The 22,604-nt window shown below is 38.2% G+C and overlaps 1 protein-coding gene across 7 annotated transcripts in view; it reads left to right on the top strand.

The window, feature by feature from the left end:
- The first annotated feature begins 785 nt into the window (after positions 1 to 785).
- The window catches only part of USP25 (ubiquitin specific peptidase 25), a 131,954-nt gene continuing 110,135 nt past the window's right edge, over positions 786 to 22,604 (top strand). For 3 of the 7 annotated variants that reach the window (XM_028504358.2, XM_036017918.1, XM_036017917.1), the window contains exons 1-2: positions 786 to 1,369; positions 21,050 to 21,127. In XM_028504358.2, coding sequence (XP_028360159.2) covers positions 1,325 to 1,369; positions 21,050 to 21,127 — 123 coding nt within the window. In that variant the 5' untranslated portion in view covers positions 786 to 1,324. The remainder of the gene's footprint in view (positions 1,370 to 21,049; positions 21,128 to 22,604) is intronic. The other 4 variants (XM_028504359.2, XM_036017920.1, XM_028504360.2 and 1 more) reach the window with 2 other exon arrangements.

Genomic DNA, 22,604 nt, shown 5'->3' with positions numbered 1-22,604 from the left:
AGATTTTTTTGTGTGTGTGTATAGAGATTGTTTTGTCCATGTTAAGTTTTCCTTACAATTTCATATATATATATATATATATATATATATATATATGAATATATTCCACACAGGGTGGTTAATTGATAGCTTGACGACTGGGATATTACAATGTATTGTAGCATTTAGGCAGTGATACTTTTGTAATGTTGTCTGTTGTATAGACCATAATTCATTTATAGCAAATCTTCAGGAAATAATGCTTATTTCTCCAGAACCTAGCAATGACTGGCACATGTTTGAATGAATGACGTAGACGGAGAATGTCATTATTGATTTATGTAAAGATTAATAAAGGAAAAAAGTACATTGTAGCAAAAGGACTTCTGAGACCCATTTGCTTAAGTCACTCTTGACTTTTCCATTCGAGCAAGTTTATTGCTTGGGAAGTTCCTAGAAGTCGCGGGCAGAGGACGGGAAACATAGAAAGGAGCCGGGGTTCGGAACCCAAAACAGTTTGGGGACCTTACGGGGCCTAGAAGGAAATGTTTTGATTTGGAGGAGTTCGTAGAGCCCCAGATCCGACAAACACTGGGCAGCCCTCGGGACTGGGTTTGGAATGTCGCGGAGCCAACCGCGGCCGTCGTGTAACCAGCCAGAAGAGCGACTCAGAGGTCCGGCCTGTGGAGCGCGCCTTGGCTCCTCTGAGTATCGCCGTGCCCGCGCCTGGCCGGGAGGAGCCCGGACTGTGGGGCGGGACTACAAGGTGGCCCCGCCTGGCCCCGCCTTGCCCCGCCACCCCGCGGGTCACAATGTAGGGTTAGGGCGGCCGCCGGGAGTGGCACAGCGGGGGCGGAGTCGCCTGGCAGGGGCGGTGACGGTAGTTGGGGGAAGGGAGGGGAGAAGGACTCCAGCGGAGGAGGACAGCGCCATTCTGTCCGGCAGTTCCCTCCATTCCCTCTCCCTTCCCCGCAGTGGCCCTTGAGCGCCAGCAAAGGAGCGCGCGCGCGCCCGCGTGACGCGGCCCAGCTAGCTCGCGCCCTCCGGCGTCCGGGAGTCCGCCACCCGCTCAGGCACCTGGCAGTAGCGGACCAGCACCGCTCAGGACGCGCCGTACAGAGTCGTGAAGTCGCAGCCGTGGCCCTCGCTGTCCGCGCCTCCCCGCCAGCCCGCGGTGCCCGCGCACGCCAGCCGCCATCACCTTCGCGCCTGGCTGGCGGGGGCGCTGTCCTCCCCCGCCGTCCCCGCTGCTCCTGGGAGCTCGGCGGAGCGTGGCAGCCAGGGCTCGCGGAGGCGCGAGGAGCCGGACGCAGCCGCTTGTGTCGCCGCCGGCGCCGCGGGGGCCATGACCGTGGAGCAGAATGTGCTGCAGCAGAGCGCGGCACAGAAGGTGAGGCGAGTGTGCCAGCCGGCGTGGTCCAGCGCTGTTCCTCCTTCCGACGTGCGGCTCGCACACGCCTGGGCCGGGAGCTGCCCGGCCTCCCCCCGCAGCCGCTCGGGCCTGCGTTGCCCCAGCCTCCCTCCTCCGCCACCTACTGCCCCTGCCCGTCGCCTTGGGGGCATCGCTCCCAGTGCTGAGCTGTTTGTGGAAGCAGGGTGTAGTTAGCGGGTTTCAATCCACTTCTTGCCGATTTTATTTTTGTAACGGTGGCTGGTATTTATTGAGAGCGACCCTCACATTTCTACACTCCTCTATATGGCTCCTTAAACTTGTCCTCAAAAAAAAAAAAAAAAAAAAAAGAAGAGGAAAAAGAATAACCAGTTGTCATCCCTTCTGAGCACAGTTTGTATTTCGAAGGTAGGACCATTCCAGGCCTGCTATTTGCAAAAGGGTCTCCGGAACTGAATCGCTTGCCTGGCGGGGCAGGTACGTTTACCAGGTGGACTCTATATGTACAGGGATTTGGTTGTTTCCCTTTCCTCTTTCCGTTTCTTAATACAGGAAATGCCCCTTAAGAAAGGAAACCTTCCTGGCCATATTTATTCCAGGAATCTTTTGTCCCCTAAGTTTGACCTTGTTCCATCTTTCAAACCTTTACTCTGGCCTCAGTCACACATTCAAATGGTCACTTGAAAGATTCCGTTTGTGAAGCTTCAGATGTTTTATAGTCAGTAGTGGGAGACGCTCTTTTCATTCTAGATTTTGTTTTCAGAATCTCAAGTGCACTATCATGGCTTAAACTATATCTGTCCTGAAGAGTAGTTGGCTATGACTTAATTATTTTGGGCATTAGTGTGAGCAGCATTTTGGGTACAATGAAAACATTGCTGTAGTGTTGGAATTGGGGAGATCGATGCGTTACTGTGAGCAAAGCCGTGTGTGGCTTATCTGGGTGAACATGCATGCCCCACCCTGTTGTAGTTTTGCCATACCTGTGCTTGGTTATAGAATAAGGCCTGCTGTCCTAAAATGGTCTAGGTGTATGTTCACAGCTGGTTAAGTTTTTGATTTGAGATTATTTTTAGAGTTTTATGGTAGTACTTGAGGTAATTGAAGATGCTGAGAAATTTTGGACAGCAAGGGCAGTGTGCATTATTTTAGGCCCTTTGGGAAAGTTCTCTTGTAACTCTTGTGTGTTATAGTTAACTGTGACTGATAAATTTAGAAGGTTATTGCAGACTGCTGTTTATTTACAGTGAAATCTAGATTTAATAATGGGAGTTTAGAACAGTTTATCTCCTAATCCCATCTATTCTGTTTTAGAGTATCTTAAGTTTTGGTTTTTGATGTTTTACTTAGTACATGACAAAGTGTTAATACTTAGAACAGGATTTTGTGGTCATGTATACTAAATTATATTTAATAAGTTTGTTATCTTTTTTTTTGTTTATAGTTCTTTTCAGCATTGAACATTATAGCCTGTTTCAAAATGGGAAATGTATCAAAAATTTTTAATACCTCTTAAATTTGAACAATGGCAAAAAGTTTGTGAGTTTTTTAACTGATTTTTACTAAAGTACTTCTTTAACATAGAATCATATAATACAGGTCTGCCTGGTTCAGATGTTTATACATAAACTTACAGAATAAAGAATTAAATTCCTGAAAGTGATCTTGGCCATTAAGTCCAGTTTTCTAGTTCAATTAACCCCCTTCTTACATAAAGAGAGTAGTGGTTAATTTAAAGTATTACCATTATGATGCTATTTTTAGTGTATGCCAGATTATTTCTTGATATTGGAGAATTTTTTAGAGCAATATTATTTTTGTACTTTCATCATGGTATTTGTACTTTTTAAAAGAAACACTTAATGTATTTGTTTACTTTCTGTAATACTTTCTGTATTAATATACTATTATTTTGTTATTTATATTAGAGCTATTTTTAAAAATATTTATATGGGTATGAATACTTTATACCACCTACTTCTAGTAAATTGATAGATTTAAACTCACCAAGCTGGTAACTAGGAAGTGAACTTCAAGCTAGTAACTAGGAAGTGAACTTCATACTTTAGAAGAAACAAAAGTGAAACTCTTTGTGTTCACTTCAAAATTTTATGAATTGCTAGTAGAATGAGAGTTGTCTAGTGCATAGTGCATAATCAAAATTTCAGCCTGTTTTCTGCTCTCAAAAAGTTGTATGTGTGTATGTGTTTGTATAACATTAGTTTTATGTAAATAACTATATTTTGGTGGTTGGAACAGTTTCCAGTATTTTCAAGATTCGTTTTTTCCTTCCAGAGGATATTATGAGTAGTGATAATTATTTTTTTAAAAGCAGCACAACACAAAACTTTTGTAGGTATTTTGTTTACCTACCACGGTAGCTTGTCACAATATAATATAACTCAAAGGGCTGTCTTTTCCTCGGATGTGTACTTTGCTTCATGCTGAAGTTTGGCTGTAACAGTTAAGAGAGGTGGTATAACTGCAGAGAGCTGCTTGTCTGAGGTTTGGCAGATACAGGTGAGGTGGAGTTGGAGGCAGATCAGGTATAGTTAAATCCTGCCATTTGCTCTTGAACATGTATCTTCAGCCTTTATGCTTGTTATTTTTCTAAGCGTGGGATCCTTAGATCTCAGAAATTTGATACATAGAATCAGGTCCCAGGTGAGGATTCTTTAGGGCAGCAATAGAAGGTTTCCTCCCAGGAACCTAATTAATTTATAGAGTGAAGTGAGCTGGATACTATTTACTTTAAATGCATACTTCTGAGTTCAGTAAAACGTAAGGTTCATAAGGGCAGGTATTTTGGCTGTTTTGTTTCACCATAGGGTTTATAACAGTTCCTTGCATGTGGTAGTTTTCAGTAAATATTTGATGATGAAATAATGAGTGAATGCTTTCTAACAGGGACACAATTGCACTACTTATTTTAGTTCCCTCTGAATCTTAAGATTTAACATTACAGAGAAACAGTGAAAGTTCCAACTGGACAACTTTTGGAATTTTGAGGCAGTGTAATGAAAAGACAGTAGGAGGTGGGTAGGATCTAAATCACCTTATGATGACCATGGGCAAGTCATTGAATGCCTCTGAATCATCATTTAAAGCCTCAAGTTAGTACGATTAGACATGAGCAACTTTTTAGGATCTGAATGTTTAGTGGATATAAGCATGCATTTATTTAAGATAGGCAGGATTTAAAAAATAGTAGACTATAGAGGAAGAAGGAATTTTATGGATCAACACTCAATTACTGTGGGAGTTAGGTGGGAAGAATGTCACAGATTAATCAAATTAAGTGTTAAACAAAATTTAAGAAACAGTACAAACTGGATTCAGGGTAAGTTTCTTAGATAAAATAATGTAGTATTTTCTAACTTTAGGTATCATCTAAAGTCATAAAAGTACAATACAGCATTTCAAGGGACAGTTAACATTATACAAGGTCTGTCCAGCCATGTAATATGAAAAAGACATTTATTGAAGAAGATACAAGAAACATTGTACACAAGACAATGATGCCTCAGTCCCCCTCAAAGTAGGCACGTTGAGACCTCACACAGTTCTCCCAGTCACCATCAGCTGCCCCATTGTATTTTCCTGAATCTCTCTGACAGTCTGAAATCTCTTCCCTTTCAAAGGTGACTTTAGTTTGGGAAAAGCCAGAAGTTGCAAGGTGCCCAATATGGGCTGAATCAGGGCTGAATCACCTAGGTGATTTGATGTTTCACCAAAAAACCGCACGAGAGGTGATGCGTGAGCAGGTGTGTTGTGATGAAGCTGCCAATCACCAGTTGCCTTACTTGCAACTTTCTCAATCATCTGAATAGTTTCCACAGAGGGGTGTTCAAGCTTAACACAGAATTTGATACAATCCATTGCTCTTTTCCCTCAGTCACTTCGAATGCAGTGGCCACACAGTACACATGCTTACTCACCATAGTCTACCATCCGCACTGACTAATACAGTGAAGTCATCATTGTTCACATACATGCATTCAGTCCACTCTCCTTGGCTGCCAGGTTACATTGAAGTTGTGCAAACCATCCTTGTGATTGGATTTTTTTCCTGACAGACCTCATATAAATCAATGTAAACATTACATACAATGAATATTCTTTAGCACTAAATAGTTGCTTGTCTTGTTATTAATATAAGACTTGGTTTGAGCAGAGAGGTAAGGATCCAGTTGTTTATTCTCATCTTACTTCCTTTCTCACCTAATTTTGATTTGTATACTAACATTGTATCTAGCTTCCTTAATGAATTTTCATCAGTTCTAATAAATATTTGATTTTTTAAAAAATATTTTGTGTTAGACTTCCGGCAAGATGGAGGAATAGGTGGACGCACCGTACCTCCTTGTACAACCAAGATTAGAAAACCAATAATTTACTATCAGAATAACACCCAGATCCGGCAGAGGATTTATCTGAATGGAAGTCGGGCAGCCAAGAAGTTGAAGTAGACGCGTTCATCCGGACTGGTAGGAAAAGACGAGCCGGCGGGTGCGGGGCTGGCTCGGGTCGGCGGCGCGCGGAGGTCGGGAGAAGGTTTGGCGCAAAATCGGCGCAAAAGCCATCGGGCGCGTAAGAAGGCAGTGGTGATCCCTGAGTACGCAAGCTGCGGCTGGCAGACCCAGAGGGGCAGCGATTGTGGACCAGGGCAGAACTCGCAGCCCGGAAGCCCAGACAAGGGTCTGAGTCCAGGGGAACGGAACTACCGCCATTGTTTTCTCCCGCCCCGCTCCTGCTCCCGCCCCGCCCCCACATATAACGTCACAATCTAGCGACAGGGGTGCCCAGCCCTGGTGAGCACCTAAGGCTCCGCCCCCCACCGTAACAAGAGCATCCAAACCGGAAAAAAAAAAGGAGAGACGGGAAAAAAAAAACAAGCCATGTTTTCAACAGAGCAGATCAGTCCCCCAGGACTCATCCTTTTGAGCGACCAAGAATTAGCCAATCTATCAGAAGCGCAGTTCAAAACACTGGTGATCAGAAAGCTCACGGAACTGGTGGATTTTGGACAAAATCTAGATGAAAGAATGCAGATTACCATAAAACAGATGCAGGAAGACACGCGGAGGAGAGCCAATAGTGAAAGGAAGGAATATGAGTCTCAAAACAATACAGTGGACCAGAAGGAAGATAGAATCAACCAAGCAGGAAAGCATGATGAAATAAGAATTCAAAAAATTGAGGAAAAGATTAAGAGCATCCAAGACACCTTTAAACGTTCCAATATCCGAATTATAGGGGTACCAGAATCGGAAGGGGAAAAGCAACAGATTGAGCATGTATTTGAACAAATAATAAAGGAGAACTTCCCCAATCTGGCAAAGGGAACAGTCTTCCAAGAAATCCAAGAAGCTCAGAGAGCCCCAAAGAAGTTGGACCCAAGAAGAAACACACCAAGGCACATCATAATTACATTAGCCAAGGTAAAAACGAAGGAGAGAATCCTAGAAGCAGCAAGAGGTAAGTGGACAGTAACCTACAAAGGAGTTCCCATCAGACTGTCAGCTGATTTCTCCAAAGAGACCTTACAGGCAAGAAGGGGCTGGAAAGAAATATTCCAAGTCATGAAAGACAAGGACCTACATCCCAGATTGCTCTATCCAGCAAAGCTCTCATTTAGAATGGAAGGGCAGATAAAGTGCTTTTCAGATAAGGTCAAGTTAAAGGAGTTCATCATCACCAAGCCCTTATCTTATGAAATGCTAAAGGGACTTATCTAAGAAAAGAAGATAAAGAAAAGACATGTATAGTAAAAGGACAGCAAACTCACAAATATCAACAACCACACCTAAAGCAAAACCAAAAGAAACTAAGTAAACAATTAGAACAGGAACAGAACCACAGAAATGGAGGGCACATGGAGGGTTAGCAGCAGGGGGGTGGGAGGAGGAGAGAGGAGGAAAAGGTATAGAGAATAAGTAGCATAGAATGTAGGTTGAAAATAGATAGGGGGAGGGCAAGAATAGTACGGGAAATGTAGAAACTAAAGAACTCTTAAATATGACACATGGACATGAACTAAAGGGGGAAATGTGGGTGGGAGGGGGGTACAGGGGGGAGGGGAGAGAAGGAGGGAAATGGGACAACTGTAATAGCATAATCAATAAAATATATTAAAAAAATTTTGTGTTTACAGTACTTTTCATTTGCAAATAATCTGACATCTGTCTTTTCAGTATTTATACCTTTTTCAGTTACTATTTTATTTCTTTAGCTAAGATTACAGAATACAACTAGAATTAATGTTAGTTTCTGTTACGGATTGTTTCATTATGACATGGAAATGTCCTTGTAATTCCAAGTTTTTAAAATCTTTTGGAATCAGATTTAGAATGTTGACTCTATCAAATGTCTTTTTTTTGCAATAACTGATGTGATATTCAATAAGAATGAAATAGATGACATATGAAATATTTATTATACACTATATAAGGAATTATGCTAAGAGTTTTTTAAACTTTGGTTTTTTATTTAATCTTCCCAACCAACTTATTAGATGAGCACTGTATTTATTTTCCCTTGCATTTGCAGTTGAGGAAACAGTATGGGAGAACTAGAGAGACATTTCATTGTTCGTGTGTCGAGAGTGGGGTTTAAACTCAGGGTTGTGAGGCTCAGGAACTCCAGTTTTTTACCATTGTGTTGTATGGCTTTTTGATAATAAAAACTCCTTTAGTCATAATACCTCTGAATTCATTGTACAGAATTTTAATCTAGAGCTTGGTATCAATATTCTTAAATGAGATTGATTGCATGGTTTGCTTTTGTGTGTATGGGCTTCCAAGGTGAGGTTAGGTCATAAAATCATTAGGATGCTCTTTGTGTTTTTCCGTGCTTTTGGAATTGTTTACTATAGGATTAGGTTAAGCCATTCAAAATGAAGGTTTTTAAATAAATTTTTGTCATTCAACATAAGTACTTGTTACTTTGAAGGTTTGATGAATGTAACTATATCAAGATGACCATTTTGTTTACAAGTTTTAGGTAAGCTTTCCAAGTGTTTATTATCTTACAGGTTTTCTACCTCTTCCAGGTTGAGTTTAAGAATTTTTATAGATACAGATTTTATTTCATTTAGATTTTCATATATGTTAGTCTGATATTTTCTTTTAAGTCTCTGTATAGGTAGGTAGATCCCTTACTTATTCTTGTTTATGTTGTTTTGTTTTCTCAGTAATGTTTGTTTGCTAGATGTTGATCTGTTTCTTGGGCTTTCAAAATTCAGCCGTTTCATATATAACTTTTGTTTCTCCTAACTTAAAATTTTTTCTTTTGTCTTTAATGATTCCACCTTTCTAGTCAATCTAGTGGTTGCTCTTTTTATACTTCAGTTCACCTTTGGTGAGTTTTCAATCATGTTTAATAATGAAAAGCATTTTGGGCTGTGAATTTTCTCCTGATTTTGTTTTGATTTTCACCTTATTTAAAAGTTTTTTTTTTGTTTACTTTCCAGGTTGTTGCCTTTTAAAAATTGTTGATTTTTAGTTTTGATGCACTGTTTAGAGAATATGATTTGCAGTAGTTTTAGAAATTTATTAGGATGTCTTATGACTAAGTACCTGAGGTTTTAATGAGCATGTGGAAAGGATATGTATTCTTTGAAAGTTACAGAATTCTGTATATATTAAGTGAACACTTATAGTGTGATTTGAATATTTAATGTCTTAATCTTTATTTCTTAAATTCAGAGAGATCTTGATGTCTTTCAATGTAATTTCATCAAATTATCTTTGTATTTCTAGTGGATCTAATCCAAACTTATGCACATTTGCTTGTCTTTAATAGGATATTATCATTCATATATATGATGATAACAGATATGTTGAATTTTTTATTGTCATCTGAGTTTCCATACACGAGTCCTGTTTCTCCCTTTCAGTTCTGGGGGAGTGGTCAAGCTTTCATTGTTTCACCTTCCCAGCCCTGGCCTCCATATCCTGTACTGATTCGGAAATCTTTCTCATTTCTGCTTTTTTAATTTTAAACAAGTATATCCAAGCACATATTTTTCTGAGTGTCAAAAAGTAAAATGAGTTCTTCCTTCGGTCACCAATAAGATAAGGCTTTTTAGCATACTTTTTATTTACAGCGTTCCTGGTTTTACTGGGATACTGTGGAATTGTAATTCTAAGTGACACCCTTTTAAATTTCTCAAGGTATACCTTATATCAAAAATATTAATCGTTACAGACATGTTAGAAGTTAGTTTTTAAAAATTAGATTTAAAAATTGGATGTTTACTTTTAACTATGTTTTTCTGTATAGTGTAATAGTTTGATGTTCCTTTTTTAAAAAGATTTTATTTATATTTAGGAGGAAGGCAGGGAGAGAGGGAGAGAAACATCAATGTGTGGTTGCTTTTGCGCGCCCTCTACTGGGGAACCTGGCCCACAAGCCAAGGATGTGACTGGATTGGGAATTGAATTGCAAACCCTTTGGTTCACTGGTCTGCACTACTAGGTCTACTGAGTCACACCAGCCAGGGTTGATGTTACTTTTTAAATTTTTTGTGTGTATCTTTCTAACAGTCCTGCCTAGGTTTTTTGATCTGAAGATTTTAGTGTTCTTTTCAGTAAAAAGATGTTTTAAAATTATTGCTTTTACTCTCCTTTTTTCTCCTTCTGTAACTACATTATTTGAATATTAGAAATCATTTATCTCTCACTTCAAACTTTATCATTTCTTTTTCTCTTTTTGTCCTATGTGTTAAGAGAACTTCTTAGTTTGATTGTCTAGATTATTGTTTTTGTAATGGCAGTGTTATATTTACTGCCTCCTAGGTGGTCACATAGTTTTGGATGGTTTGTGTAAGTCCTGTACATGTTACTTGGTTCTGAAGTGCACAGAATGAAATTAATCACAAACCTTGGTTCATGATCAGCTGTATATACAAATGTTTCCATTTATGAAATTATTAAATTTCAATAATAAACATATATAAATCCACTACTTAAAAGGTAGAACTTAGAAAGTAACTTATGTGTAACCATACAGCCCCCTCATCCCGCCTCCCTGTTTTCATAAGAGATTGTATTCATTTTGAATCCTGTGTTCATTCTCCCCTTGATTTCCTTTTATTGCATTTCAGTGAATTTCTGAAAGTATGCTTTTAATTTTAGTTCTTTAAAATTAGGAACTTTTTCCTACCTTGATATCAAAAAGATATCCATCTATCTTTTCTATTAAGAGTTTTTAAAGTTATATTTGTAACATTTCAGCCTTATTTCATCTACTTTTAATTTTTGTACATGGTACGAGATAGGGATCCAGTTTATTGTTCAGTATATGTATATATGATTTTTTGTTGTTAATCTTACCTTACTGAAAAGTTAAATGCTCTCTCCAACTGAACTGAAATGCCAGCTCTGTCATACATGGAAACATTACGTAAAACACTTTTTTCCGCTGTGCTATTTTGTTCCGTCATTCACTTTGTGAATATCGTCCTGTCTTCATTGCTCTGTAAAAATCTTTAGTACTAGTGAAGTAAGTTTGCTTCTTTCCTTCCAATGGGTTGTAGCATTTTATTCTTCCTTAGAAATTGTAGAATAATCATACCACTTTCTCTGAGAAACCCTTGCTTAAGTTATTTATTAATTCCCCTGAATCCATAGACTAATTTGGCATTAGTAACACCATTCTGATACTGAGTCTCTCCACGAACAGGGCATACTTTTTTATTTAGGTCTTCTTGTATATCTCTTACTTAGTTTATAATTTTAACTATATAGTTTTTTTCTCCAAGATTTTATTTATTTATTTTTAGAGGGAAATGAAGGGAAGGGGAAAGAGAGGGAAAAAACCATCAATGTGTGGTTGCCTTTTGTGTGCCCCCTACTGGCCACCTGGCCTGCAAACCAGGCATGAGCCCTGAATGGGAATTGAACCAGCAGCCCTTTGGTTCACAGGCTGGTGCTTAATCCACTGAACCATACCAGCCAGGGCTGACTGTATAATTCTTATACATTATTTTTTCTAGATAGTTGATAATTTTTTTATAACAATTATATGTGGTGATTTAGAATATTTGTTATTTGTTACTGGTGTGTATAAATGCAGATGACTTTTGTACATTAACCTAATATCCAGCCACCTTGCTAAGCTTTTCTATTTTAATACTTTTCCAGTGATAATTTTGGACTTTGTATGTAAAAGATTACATGTATAAGTTATGATGGTTTTATTCATTTACTTGCAATTTTTATGCCTGTAATTACATTTTTTCTTGTTGTAGTAGGTAAGACCACTAATAAATGTTGATTAGAAGTGATGATAGTGGGTATTGTGTTTAATTGCTGATTTTAAGGACAGTTCCATACTTTAGTACCTAATGCACTTCTACAGTATTTACTTGAGTTAGCTGTAGAAACACGTTATAAAGAGGGTTCTATTTGTAAAGAACTAAAGGTTATTGTGTTATTAAAATTTTAATACTTGCATGTACTTTTCTCTTTGGATCCAGCTGACTCTGTGAAAATTTTCACTCAAGCATCGGGCAGGGGTGGGAGGTGGGGATAGCTTGTTTATCAGCCACTTCTCCATCATTCTGTCTTGTCTTTTAGTGTTTATGTGTGTGAATCATTTCTGAGACTTTTTGTGATGTATGTGCAGCATATGAAAACTTAAGTATACTTTAAAGAAATATAGTAAAGTTACTACCCGTTGTACCACCTGGACATGAAATAGAATATCTTATTATTCTAGAAGTTTCCTTAGTGCCTCACCCACACTGTCCCTCCCTTGCATATCCCACTAGCTGCTATCTTGACTTCTTGAAGTTAATGTTACTGCAATATAATTTACCAAAAACAGAAAACACCCATGTAAAAGTTTATAATCAGATGAATTTTGTCATTATAGAATACTTGTCACTCCAGAAGCTAATATGCCCCCCTTTCCATTTGGCATCTGTACACTCCCTATTCCAGGTAACCACTGATCTGATTTTTATCACTACAGATCAATTTCAGCTGGTTTAGGCCTTCACATAAATGGTTTGGTCCGCAATCAGGGTGCATATGACAGGCTACCGATCAGTGTTTCCCTCTCACGTGTATGTTTCTTTCCCTCTTTCCCTCCTTCCTTTCCCCTCTAAAATCAATAAACATGTCCTTATGTGAGTATAAATAAAATAAATATATTAATTAAATAAACCTAGCATGACATCTAGATGAATGGAGTTTCTAATAGTCAGTATGGTGTATTATGTATGTGTAATTAGTATGACCAACAACTGTATTTATTGGTTGTCAGTAATTATTTGTTACACATACAGCTGCTAGGAACTATATAGTATTCTATAACTTTGAAAGTTCTACTTAGAGCATGTTTATATTGTTTTATTAATATAAGGGGTTTTATTATTGGCCTGCAAGTGAATTCTGAAATTTTATGTAAGGAAATTAGAGACACATAAAAATTTAACTGGACAATAGAGAACTATATTAGGAATTATATTATTAGCATTGGAACAAGTTAAATACATATTTTATTTAAACTTCAGAGATCATAGTTTAAAGATACAATTTGACTCACAAGTTTTTTAAAATATATATTTATTGACTTTTAGAGAGAGAGGAAGGGGGAGAGAGAGAGAGAGACATCGATGTGAGAGAGAAACATCAATTGGTTGCTTCCCTTACACGCCCCAACCAGGGATCGAACTCACAACCTAGGTATGTGCCCTGACTGGGAATTGAACCCACGACCTTTCAGTGTATCGGACAACACTCTAAATAACTGAGCCATATCAGCCAGGATGATTCACGAAAGTTTTGTTTTAACCACATGTTTTGCAGAATATAGCACTCTAATTTAAAAAACACACTATTCCAAAAGATTTTTTTGCAAGTTGTGTTTTCAGAACTCAAAATGCATGTTCCCATAGAAACCATCTTTCATGGTGTTGGGTTCTTATTTGGCCTAGAAATATATTTAATTCTGTGAGAATTTAGTTTATAGCGTTGTGGAACAATGTGTTTTGGAGAAACGGCATTTAGAGTTTCTTATGATACTCTTATGATTTAGTTTTTATCTGTTAGTTAATAGGGATGGGGGATCCTTCGAGGGTGTGGACATCATCCAGCTGTTAGGTTGGTTGAGGGGTTGGGCAGTGAGTAGGGATATGAACTGTGAGATGAGGAAGATGGAAACCGACATTTATTGAGCACCAACTGCATTCATTGCTTTTTGCTACTTCTTTCCCATAAAGTATCTCATTAATTTTTTCTAATTATATGAAAGCTTAAGAACATTGCTCTAGGATTCTATGAAAAGATAGGAAAAAACTTTTTAAATTTAGAATTTTTGACATTTCTAAGCCTAAATGTAAATAGTGAAGAATAAAAAAGCATACCTTCAGATTTATACATCCACGGAGGCATGTACTGTATATTAATCAATAGAGTACTTAAAATGCTGTTAACTCAAAATGGTTAAAACAAGCCTTGAGTCTGTGGCAGTGGAAAATACAAGATACCCCATCCATTCATGGGATTACTGTATAGATTATTTATGTTTGGGAATCTCAACAATACTCTACATGCTGTATATTCAACTTGAAGCAGTATTGATAGGAACAGAACTAGGCATTGAAGCCTATGAAACTCTAGGTAGGATATAGGAGAGTATAGAACACAGGTGGCTAACACAAGGCCTGTGGGCCAAATCCGGCCCTCCACCTTGTTTTATCCAGCCCGCACCTTGTTTTATCCACCCTGCACCTTGTTTCTACCTGGTGGCAGCACTGAGCTCTCGCTTAACTGTTAAGGAGTAGTTACATTTATACAGTCCTAAAATTACATTTGGCCCTTTGAAGGCAACTGCAAGGCTGATGTGGCCCTTAGTGAAAAAGAGTTCAACACCCCTGTTTTCTCTGTAGTAGAGAAAATATGGTAATACTACAGAGTATTTTCTCTACTATAGAAAGTTTGCTTACTAGTTAATGGAGCTTGATTTATGTATGCTTATTGTTCCCATCTCCAATAATTAGTACCTTTTCCCTGTGGATGAGAAGGGCTAACTGAAAGGAAAAGATCTCATTGCTTTGAGATCTGACTTCAGTTCACCTCTGCAAACTCTGCTCTATTCATTTTTCAGTCCTTTTGCTGAGAGCCTATCACATGCCAGACACTGTACTACTTACCAGGAACGCATCAATGAGCAAAACAGAGTCTGTGCTCTCTTTGGAATTATTATCTGGTCATTAACCATAGTATAGTATTAAAATCTGTGGTGCCAGGAGAATCTCTAACCTTAAGAGGAGGCAGCTGAATATAAAAAAACAAACAAACAAACCCCCCCCAAAAAACAAAAAATGCTTTGAATTAGAAAGCAGCATGGTATTTTTGAGACTGAGAAAGAAAGAGGGAAAAGGAAGACAAGGTGAGGCTAGAGATAGCTGTGGCCTGTGAAGGATCATGTAAGCCATGAGGAATATACTTTAGCAAAATTCCTCAGAGAGGTTGTAGAGTGTCACAAATGAAGGAAAATTAAAGTTGTGTTGTCCCTCATAAATTATAGATTAAAAAAAAAACAGCAGGTTCAGCAAACACTAGTTCTTGTTTTTGTGTGGTCTGGGGTTTCTTTGTTTCTTTGGTGGTTTTTGTTGTTGTTTTGCTTGTATAGCTGATTAGAGGCAGGCTTGGGGCTTAGGAAGAGCTACATGAGGGACATATTATGTACTTGAAATGATCTGTTAGTGATGTTTGGGAATTTCTTGTTACGGTCAGAGATAACATGAGCCAGGGCAGTTGGGTGTTATCGGGTAGATACAGAAGGTATTCAGATGTGTGTGTGGTTATATACCTTAATGGCAGTAGTACCTTGATAGGAAACGTTGAAATGTTTGTCACTTGGTGCCTAGCAGTGTTTTAGTGCTTATAATTCTGAAGTTTCAGAATGTCTTTGAATTTTTTGTGAAATTGGATTTTTTTCTCCCACCTTGGAATTTTGAACTCTTTCTTAGAGGTCATTGTAAAAGTTGCCTTTTTCCCCCTGAAGATGGAAATCCTTGACTTTCTTTGTCTTTGCACTAAACCCAGTTTTATTTATATTTGGAAATTCAGTTAGAAGAACCAATGATTGACTTATGAGTCATTCACCCTTTAACTCAGAGAGCTTTCCTGCCTTGTAGCCAGCGGTGCATCTCTTTTTTTGTACCATTAACTAAGCATTTTACATCAATAGAGTAGTGGAATTTGAGGCTGAGTTTTCTTTTTTTCATTAAATCGTTAATCTCCAAAATCAGATACGGAAAAGAACAAATATGTTAAGAATGTAGGCTGTGGAATTTGAAAAACCTATTTTTATTCTTGACTCTGTACTTGATCTCTTGAGTCTCTGTTAGCTACAGAATGAGAGTAACTTCCTAGAGGCTGTGTACGAGTGAATGTGAGCATGTATTACATGAGATTATATACTGGAAGCACTAATACAGTGTTTGGCATACAGCAAGAGCGTAATAAATACTATCTTTCCTTGGCCTAAGCCAGTGATCATTTTTTGCCACCTCAAAAAATTATACCACTGTTAAATATGTTGTAATCTTTACTGACATATATTTAAAACAGATCCAACGTTAGGTAGGGCTAACTGAAAGGAAAAGAATTTCTGTGAAACACTCTAATCCTTAATTTATATTAAATTCATTAATGCCTCCTTTTCCCTATGGTACATAGTACTGTATTTTGCACATAGTAGGCACTTAAGGATGTCATCAGGCAGTAAAAATAACATCGAGGAAGGAATTCAAAGGCCTGTATATAGACTTGGCTTCTTTGCTTATTGATTTTTGTGGTTTTTGCAAGCCACTGACTCTCTTTGAACATTGTGTCTTGACATCCTTGGTCCAGCAGTGTGACAGTTTGCACCCACCTCATACGTTAGTAGGTAAGAAGTTTATACCTACTGATTTCTCAGAGGTCAGAAAAGAAGCTCTAGAAATGGAAGTGGTTGGGTCCACCTTGGATCCAAAAGTTCTAATCAAGGAGGAGAGAATCATATGCAGGACATTTTTGGTTGAAGATCAGGGTGTATCCCTGATCAGAAGTTTGGTAAATAGAAAGGTCCAAGTCTTGAAAGGAAGACTATGGTTTTAATCACAACAGAGACAGCATTGACAAAAACATAATTGCAAGGAATTAAGGTGCAGGTTTTCAAAGACAGAAGAAACACAGCTGGGAGATGCCAGTAATAAAGGGGGAAACTTGACAAATGAGGTGGCTTCCCTACCATAAACTAAAGTTTTTTTTTCCCATTTCTTGCTAATTTAGTTAAGAAAATTCTTTCACTTTTCTCTTTCCCACTTAGCCTTCTTCTCCACCCCAGTGCTTTTCTTTTCATTGTTTTATTTTCAGTCAAAATTCATGAGATTGTGAACCATGCTAGAGCTATGCCTGGGTTTTTTTCTAGGATATTTAGCTGGCTTTGTTGTGAGAGATCACCAAACCATGAACACATCTCAGAGAGATTGCTTTTCTTATAAAATACTCAGTATTCTTATTGCATTCTATTAGTCAATGATCACCATAATAGCGACTCCAAAAGTTAGTGGCATACCAAAATGTAATCATCACGTTCATGATTTGCAGGCTGGTTGCATGGCTCTTCTCCACAGGTACCTCATTCTTCTGGGGCAACTGGGCTACCCAGGTCATGTTCTTTTTAGGAAGCTGCAGAAGTTTATGAGAGCCAGCCCAACCATGCAAGCGCATTTCATGCCTGCTCCATGCTGTCTGCTAATATGTCATGGCTCAAAGTGTGTCACATGGCAAGCCCACCCTCAATGCAGCAAGGTAATACAGCCTGTCTCTCATGGGAGGACATGAAGGTGGCAAAAGGTGTGGTGGTTACGGAGATGGGAGAAGAATTAGAAGTCTAACATAGGCTCTGTAATCTTTTCAGGGCTTTATATTTGTGTTTACATTATACCTTGTTGTCATTAATTTGTATATGTGGAGGCCTGTCCAGAAACTATCCAGCCAGGCAATATGAAAAATAGAGACATTTATTGAAGAAGATACAAGATACAGGAAACATTGTACATAGGATAGTTATGCCTCAGTCCCCTTCAAAGTAGGCACCTTGGGACCTCACACAGTTCTCCCAGTCACTATCAGCTGTCCCATTGTATTTTTCTGAACCTCATTGATGGTATGAAATCTCTTCCCTTTCAAAGGTGATTTTAGTTTTGGGAAAAGCCAGAAGTTGCTGGGCACCAAATCTGGGCCAGAGGGGGGCTGAGTCAGCTGGGTGATTTGTTTCGCCAAAAACTCTGCACGAGACATAATGCATGAGTGGTGCTTTGTCGTGATGAAGTTGCCAATCACGAAGTGCCCATAGCTGTGGCCTTCTGAGTCATCTGAATAGTTTCCACAGAGGAATGTTCAAGCTCATGCAAAATTTTGTGCAGCTTCATTGCTCTCCTGGCTCAGTCATTTAGAATGTGATGGCCACACAGTGCACATGCTCAACTCACCAGAGTCTATCACTGCCACTGATGAGTACAGTGAAGTTGTCATTGTTCACACATGCACGTTCCAGTAAACTTTGCATGGCTGCCGGGTTACATCGATGTAGTGCAAACAATTCTTATTATATTAACAATGACTGGACTTTTTCCAGACAGACTTCATGTACTATTTTGAATTCCATCACTTCAGCTTAATATGATTTTGTAATACATTGTATTTTCTCACTCAGACTGTACTTCTAGGTCCATCTGTATCAAAATCATTTGAGATGCTTATTAACAAAATCTGTAGGGGGTAGTAGGGTCTGATAATTTTTATTATTAAAAACTCATCAGCTCATTCTTATGCACATTGAAGTTTAGAACCTCTTCTTTAGTGGAAGGACATTTGCGCTTTCTATTTTTCCAGCATTATGTATAAGTGCTAGCAACATTTGTACGAATGACTAATTTTGGGGAGTTATTCAACAGTCTTTCCCTGACTGATGATTGAATAATTTGCAGTTGAGGAAAATAATATTTGATGCAAATAATGGAGTTTGGAGTACTGGTGATGGTGAGATTCCAAACCGGGTTTAATATCTTTTAAGTATTTTATTATTACTAAAATAAAACATTGAATTAGATATGGAGAATTTCTGTAATATTTTTATACATCTTTAATTTGGAATGTTGGATATTGAGAGTCATGGTTTCATTGCTAGTTATTGGCAGTTTTTTGAATGAAAGTGAAAAAGTTAACAGATTTAAAGAGAATTTTATTTTTCTTATATTTCAGCTTTGTAAATCTGGCATTTTGATTCTTCAGTAATTTTGATTCTTCATGACATTCTAACCCTAACATTGTTTGTGTACTTTATGGTATATGTATTGTTCGATAATCTTGGTTCTCTTGGTTCTTTCAAGTTTTATGGACAAGAAAATTAACGGCATGGCGGATCTGTATATTGTATGGCAAATACAATATACATTCTTTTTTTTTTTTTGCTTATAAACAGAGCCCTATTTTATTTTTAGAGCAGATTTTTGCCTAGCTGAAAAAGTACGTCTCCTAACCTCTTTTACAACTATGATTGGCCATGTGACTTTGTTTTGCTCAGTGAGACTTTAAGTGGAAGTTATTTGAATAAATGGGGTTGTTAAAGAAGGAAAAATCATTTCTCAGACACCTATTGTCCTTTGTTCTTTCCTTCATATTATCTAAAACTTGGACAGGATGCTGGAGGAGGTGACATGGAGTGACTGGTGTTTGATGACTGTCATGTGTAAGAATGTTTTGTGGGGAGACAGGAGGATTCTAGATCTTCGATAATCATATGGGATGTCCTTATCAGATCTGCACTGCTCACCTCCAGCCTACTTCTGTTAGGGAGAAAAGGCATTGTAGTCTGGTGAAGCTACTGTTTGTCCAGACTCTGTGGCATGTAGCTGAATATAATTTCTACCGTTTACAGGTGGTTTCTATAACAGACTTTTAGACTAGGGTATCTCAAATTAGACTTTAAAATTGCTTTGATATTTTAATTTTGAAATTTGTTTAGGACTCTTCCTCTGAATGTATACACATTATGCATATTTAAATTATCAAATATGTTTTGAAATGCACATTTTGTAATTCTGACATCAATCTGCATGCAGAAACTTAAAACTTTTGAAGTAATTTTAAATTTAAAATTGCAAAATTACTATAAAGACCTTTCATAACATTTCTTTCTGAACCATTTGAGAGTAAGTCACATGCCCCTTTACCACTTAAATACTTCAGGGTGTATTTAGGATAGTACAGTTATCAAGCTCAGGAATTTAATATTAATACAATATTGTTACTAAGCTGCCCATATTCATACTTCTCCAGTTGTCCCAATAATACCCTGAATGCTTTAATATGAGAAGCAGTCTGCTCTCTCACAGGACTTTTGCTTGCCATGCCTTTTTGGTCCCCTTTAATCTGGAGCCTCATCCTTTGTCTTTCATGATACAGACATTTTGAAGATAGAGGTGCCTCAGTTTGGATTTGTCTGATGCTTCCTCAAGGTCAGATTCAATTTGTGCATTTTTTGGCAGGAATACCACAGATGATTGATTGCCTTTTCAGTGTATCATATTATATATCAGGAGGCACACACTATTATGTTAACCCATTACTGGTAATGCTAACTGTGATCACTCGGCAGAGGGGTCTCCATCAGGTTTCTCCTTTATAGTTACTCTTTCTCCCTTTATAATTCCTAGGAAGAGAGCTTGAAACAGTGTGATTATCCTGTTTCTCATTAAACTTTCACCCAGTAGTTTTAGCATCCACTGATGATTCTTGACTAAATTATTACTGAGATTAATGTAAACCATTTTCAAGAAAGATTTCATCAGATCCTTTAATCTAGTGATGCCTTGTTTTTCATATCATATCCATTGAGCTGACTTTATTTCATGGTGCTGTCTTGGGAACTTCTTTTAAGAAATGTAGAGGTGTAGGGAGGAATGTGGCTCTTAATTGGGCTAGTTTAGGGAAGGATGTGATTGTGAGATCCTACCCACCCACCACTTTTTCCAATAAAGTATAATTACTATATACTCGTAGACCAACTGAGTTATAAACAAGTTTGAAGCAAATTTGGGCAAATGATCAATTCTATTTAGGATCTGTTATGACAAATTAGAGAATGAGGTGGTTCTCGTCTTACTCAAGTACATTTTATGATCCCCATGATGGTAATAAACCCACCTAGTGCATGGCTTGCCAAAAGCATGTCTTTTTCAAACATTCCAGGTGCTTGGATGGCAGCTGACTCAAGAGACAGGGAGAAATTACCAGAACTGCCTGATGTCAATCAGTAGTGCCATCCCCTATTGAACTAGCCCAAAGGATAGTTGTTGGGCTTAGCCATCATGCAAATCACTCCATTCTGTCATGGCAGACATAAGTGAGGCTGTGAGGAATAGGCCAGAAACCTAATTCAGTAAGGCTGAATTATTCTTGGGGGGGTAATGTGAAAGTTCCCTTTTGGTGGAAACATGACGATGGAATAGGGCTCCCACAGCAAGGGTTCATTCTTCCTGAAAGAATGAAGTTTGTTCGTCTCTTTCAAGTTCTTTTTTACTCTAGTTTACTTTGCATTTTTGCCTCCCCAAAAAAGTCATTTATATTTTCAGATTTCAGCATGTAGTGATTTTGTTTTTTCCCCCTCCTCTAGCACCAGCAGACATTTTTGAATCAGCTGAGAGAAATTACTGGGATTAATGACACCCAGATACTACAGCAAGCCTTGAAGGTAAGAACCCTCATTTCTACTGCCTACCATATATGAAAGCTGAGCATTTTAGTTATACCATGTTCTAGTAGTAGAGCTATAAGAACTTTTTATAAAGTAAGAGCCTTACTTAACATACTACAATTTTGAGCATGTTAGCTTGCAGCAACATAATGTTCCAAGGTATTATGGAGTGACAGATAAACTCTCTTCGTAAGAAACACTTTCCATGCAGAATGAAGGGGTGTGAATCCCAATGCTAACAGCTGGTTTTACTGAAGAGCCATGGGTTAGAGTTTAAATGGGGGTGGCAGGTGGGGTGGGGTGGAGAAACAGGAAGAGGCAGAGGAGGGGGATGAAGCAGAAAATTAGTAAAGGGTAAAAAGCTTACATATTTTTTCTTCCAAGAAAGAGAAATATAAATTGGCTTATTGTACCTTGCGAATATTCAACATCAGTCTGTTCAGTGTATGCAACAAATTAACTGTGTCATTTTGGTTGTATCTTACACAGTGTCTCCATTTTCACAGAGAGGCACCAGATGAGTTAGATCGCAGGAATAAGTGTGTTGAAAAAGATCAAGCGTGTGAAAGATGTTTAAAAACCAAAATTGCATTTTAAACTTACAGCATTTGTGTCAATTAGGCCTGAACACTGCTTCAATCCTTTGGAAATTACTCCATGAGGCAGTTAATTATGTAGCTTTTGATTTCTGAGCCCAAAGGTCTTCACTTATTTCTAGAAATAATTTATCTTTCAGATGAGCATAATCATAATAATAATGATAGTGATAATAACTGGCATGCTTTAAGCACCTACTGTACTAGGTGCTATTCTGTGTACTTTATGTGGCTAACACTTCCTAATAACTCTATGAGTTGGTATTATTTTCATCCCCTTTTAAAAGATAAGGGAACTGAGGTTACAGTGACTTGTTCAAGATCACACAGCTGGGATATGTAGGAGCTTAGAATAGAAGCCGAGCAGCCTGGTTCCAGGGTGCCACACTTAATTTCTGCTTTTACCAGTAGCTTTGCTTTAGCTTTTTTCCCTCAGAAGAATGATGGAACAGTACTGTGCAGAGCATTATTAATATGCAGGTTTTATGAAGCCAATGTATTTGGAGAGAAAGCAAAAATGTCATACCTCAATTTTTATGATTCTGACATTTAGATGATTCCCAGTGTTTTCATTATTCTGATAATATGACTTAATCACCCCATGTGTATTTTCAGAAAGCATCTTTCCCATTCTGTATGACTGAGTGTGAGTCTTACACCTATTACCTTATCGGGACAAATTTAGGAAATTTATTTATTTATTTATTTAAGATTTTATTTATTTATTTATGTTTAGGGAGGGAAGGGAGGGAGATAGAGAAAGAGAGAGAGACACATCAATGTGCGGTTGCTGGGGGTTATGGCCTGCAACCCAGGAATGTACCCTGGCTGGGAATCGAACCTGGGACACTTTGGTTCCCAGCCTGCGCTCAATCCAG

Source organism: Phyllostomus discolor, chromosome 2 (genome assembly GCF_004126475.2).
Source record: "Phyllostomus discolor isolate MPI-MPIP mPhyDis1 chromosome 2, mPhyDis1.pri.v3, whole genome shotgun sequence".
Lineage (NCBI taxonomy): Eukaryota > Metazoa > Chordata > Mammalia > Chiroptera > Phyllostomidae > Phyllostomus > Phyllostomus discolor.
The sequence above is the reverse complement of the archived record's forward strand: the minus strand, read 5'-3'. Positions and strand labels throughout refer to the sequence as shown.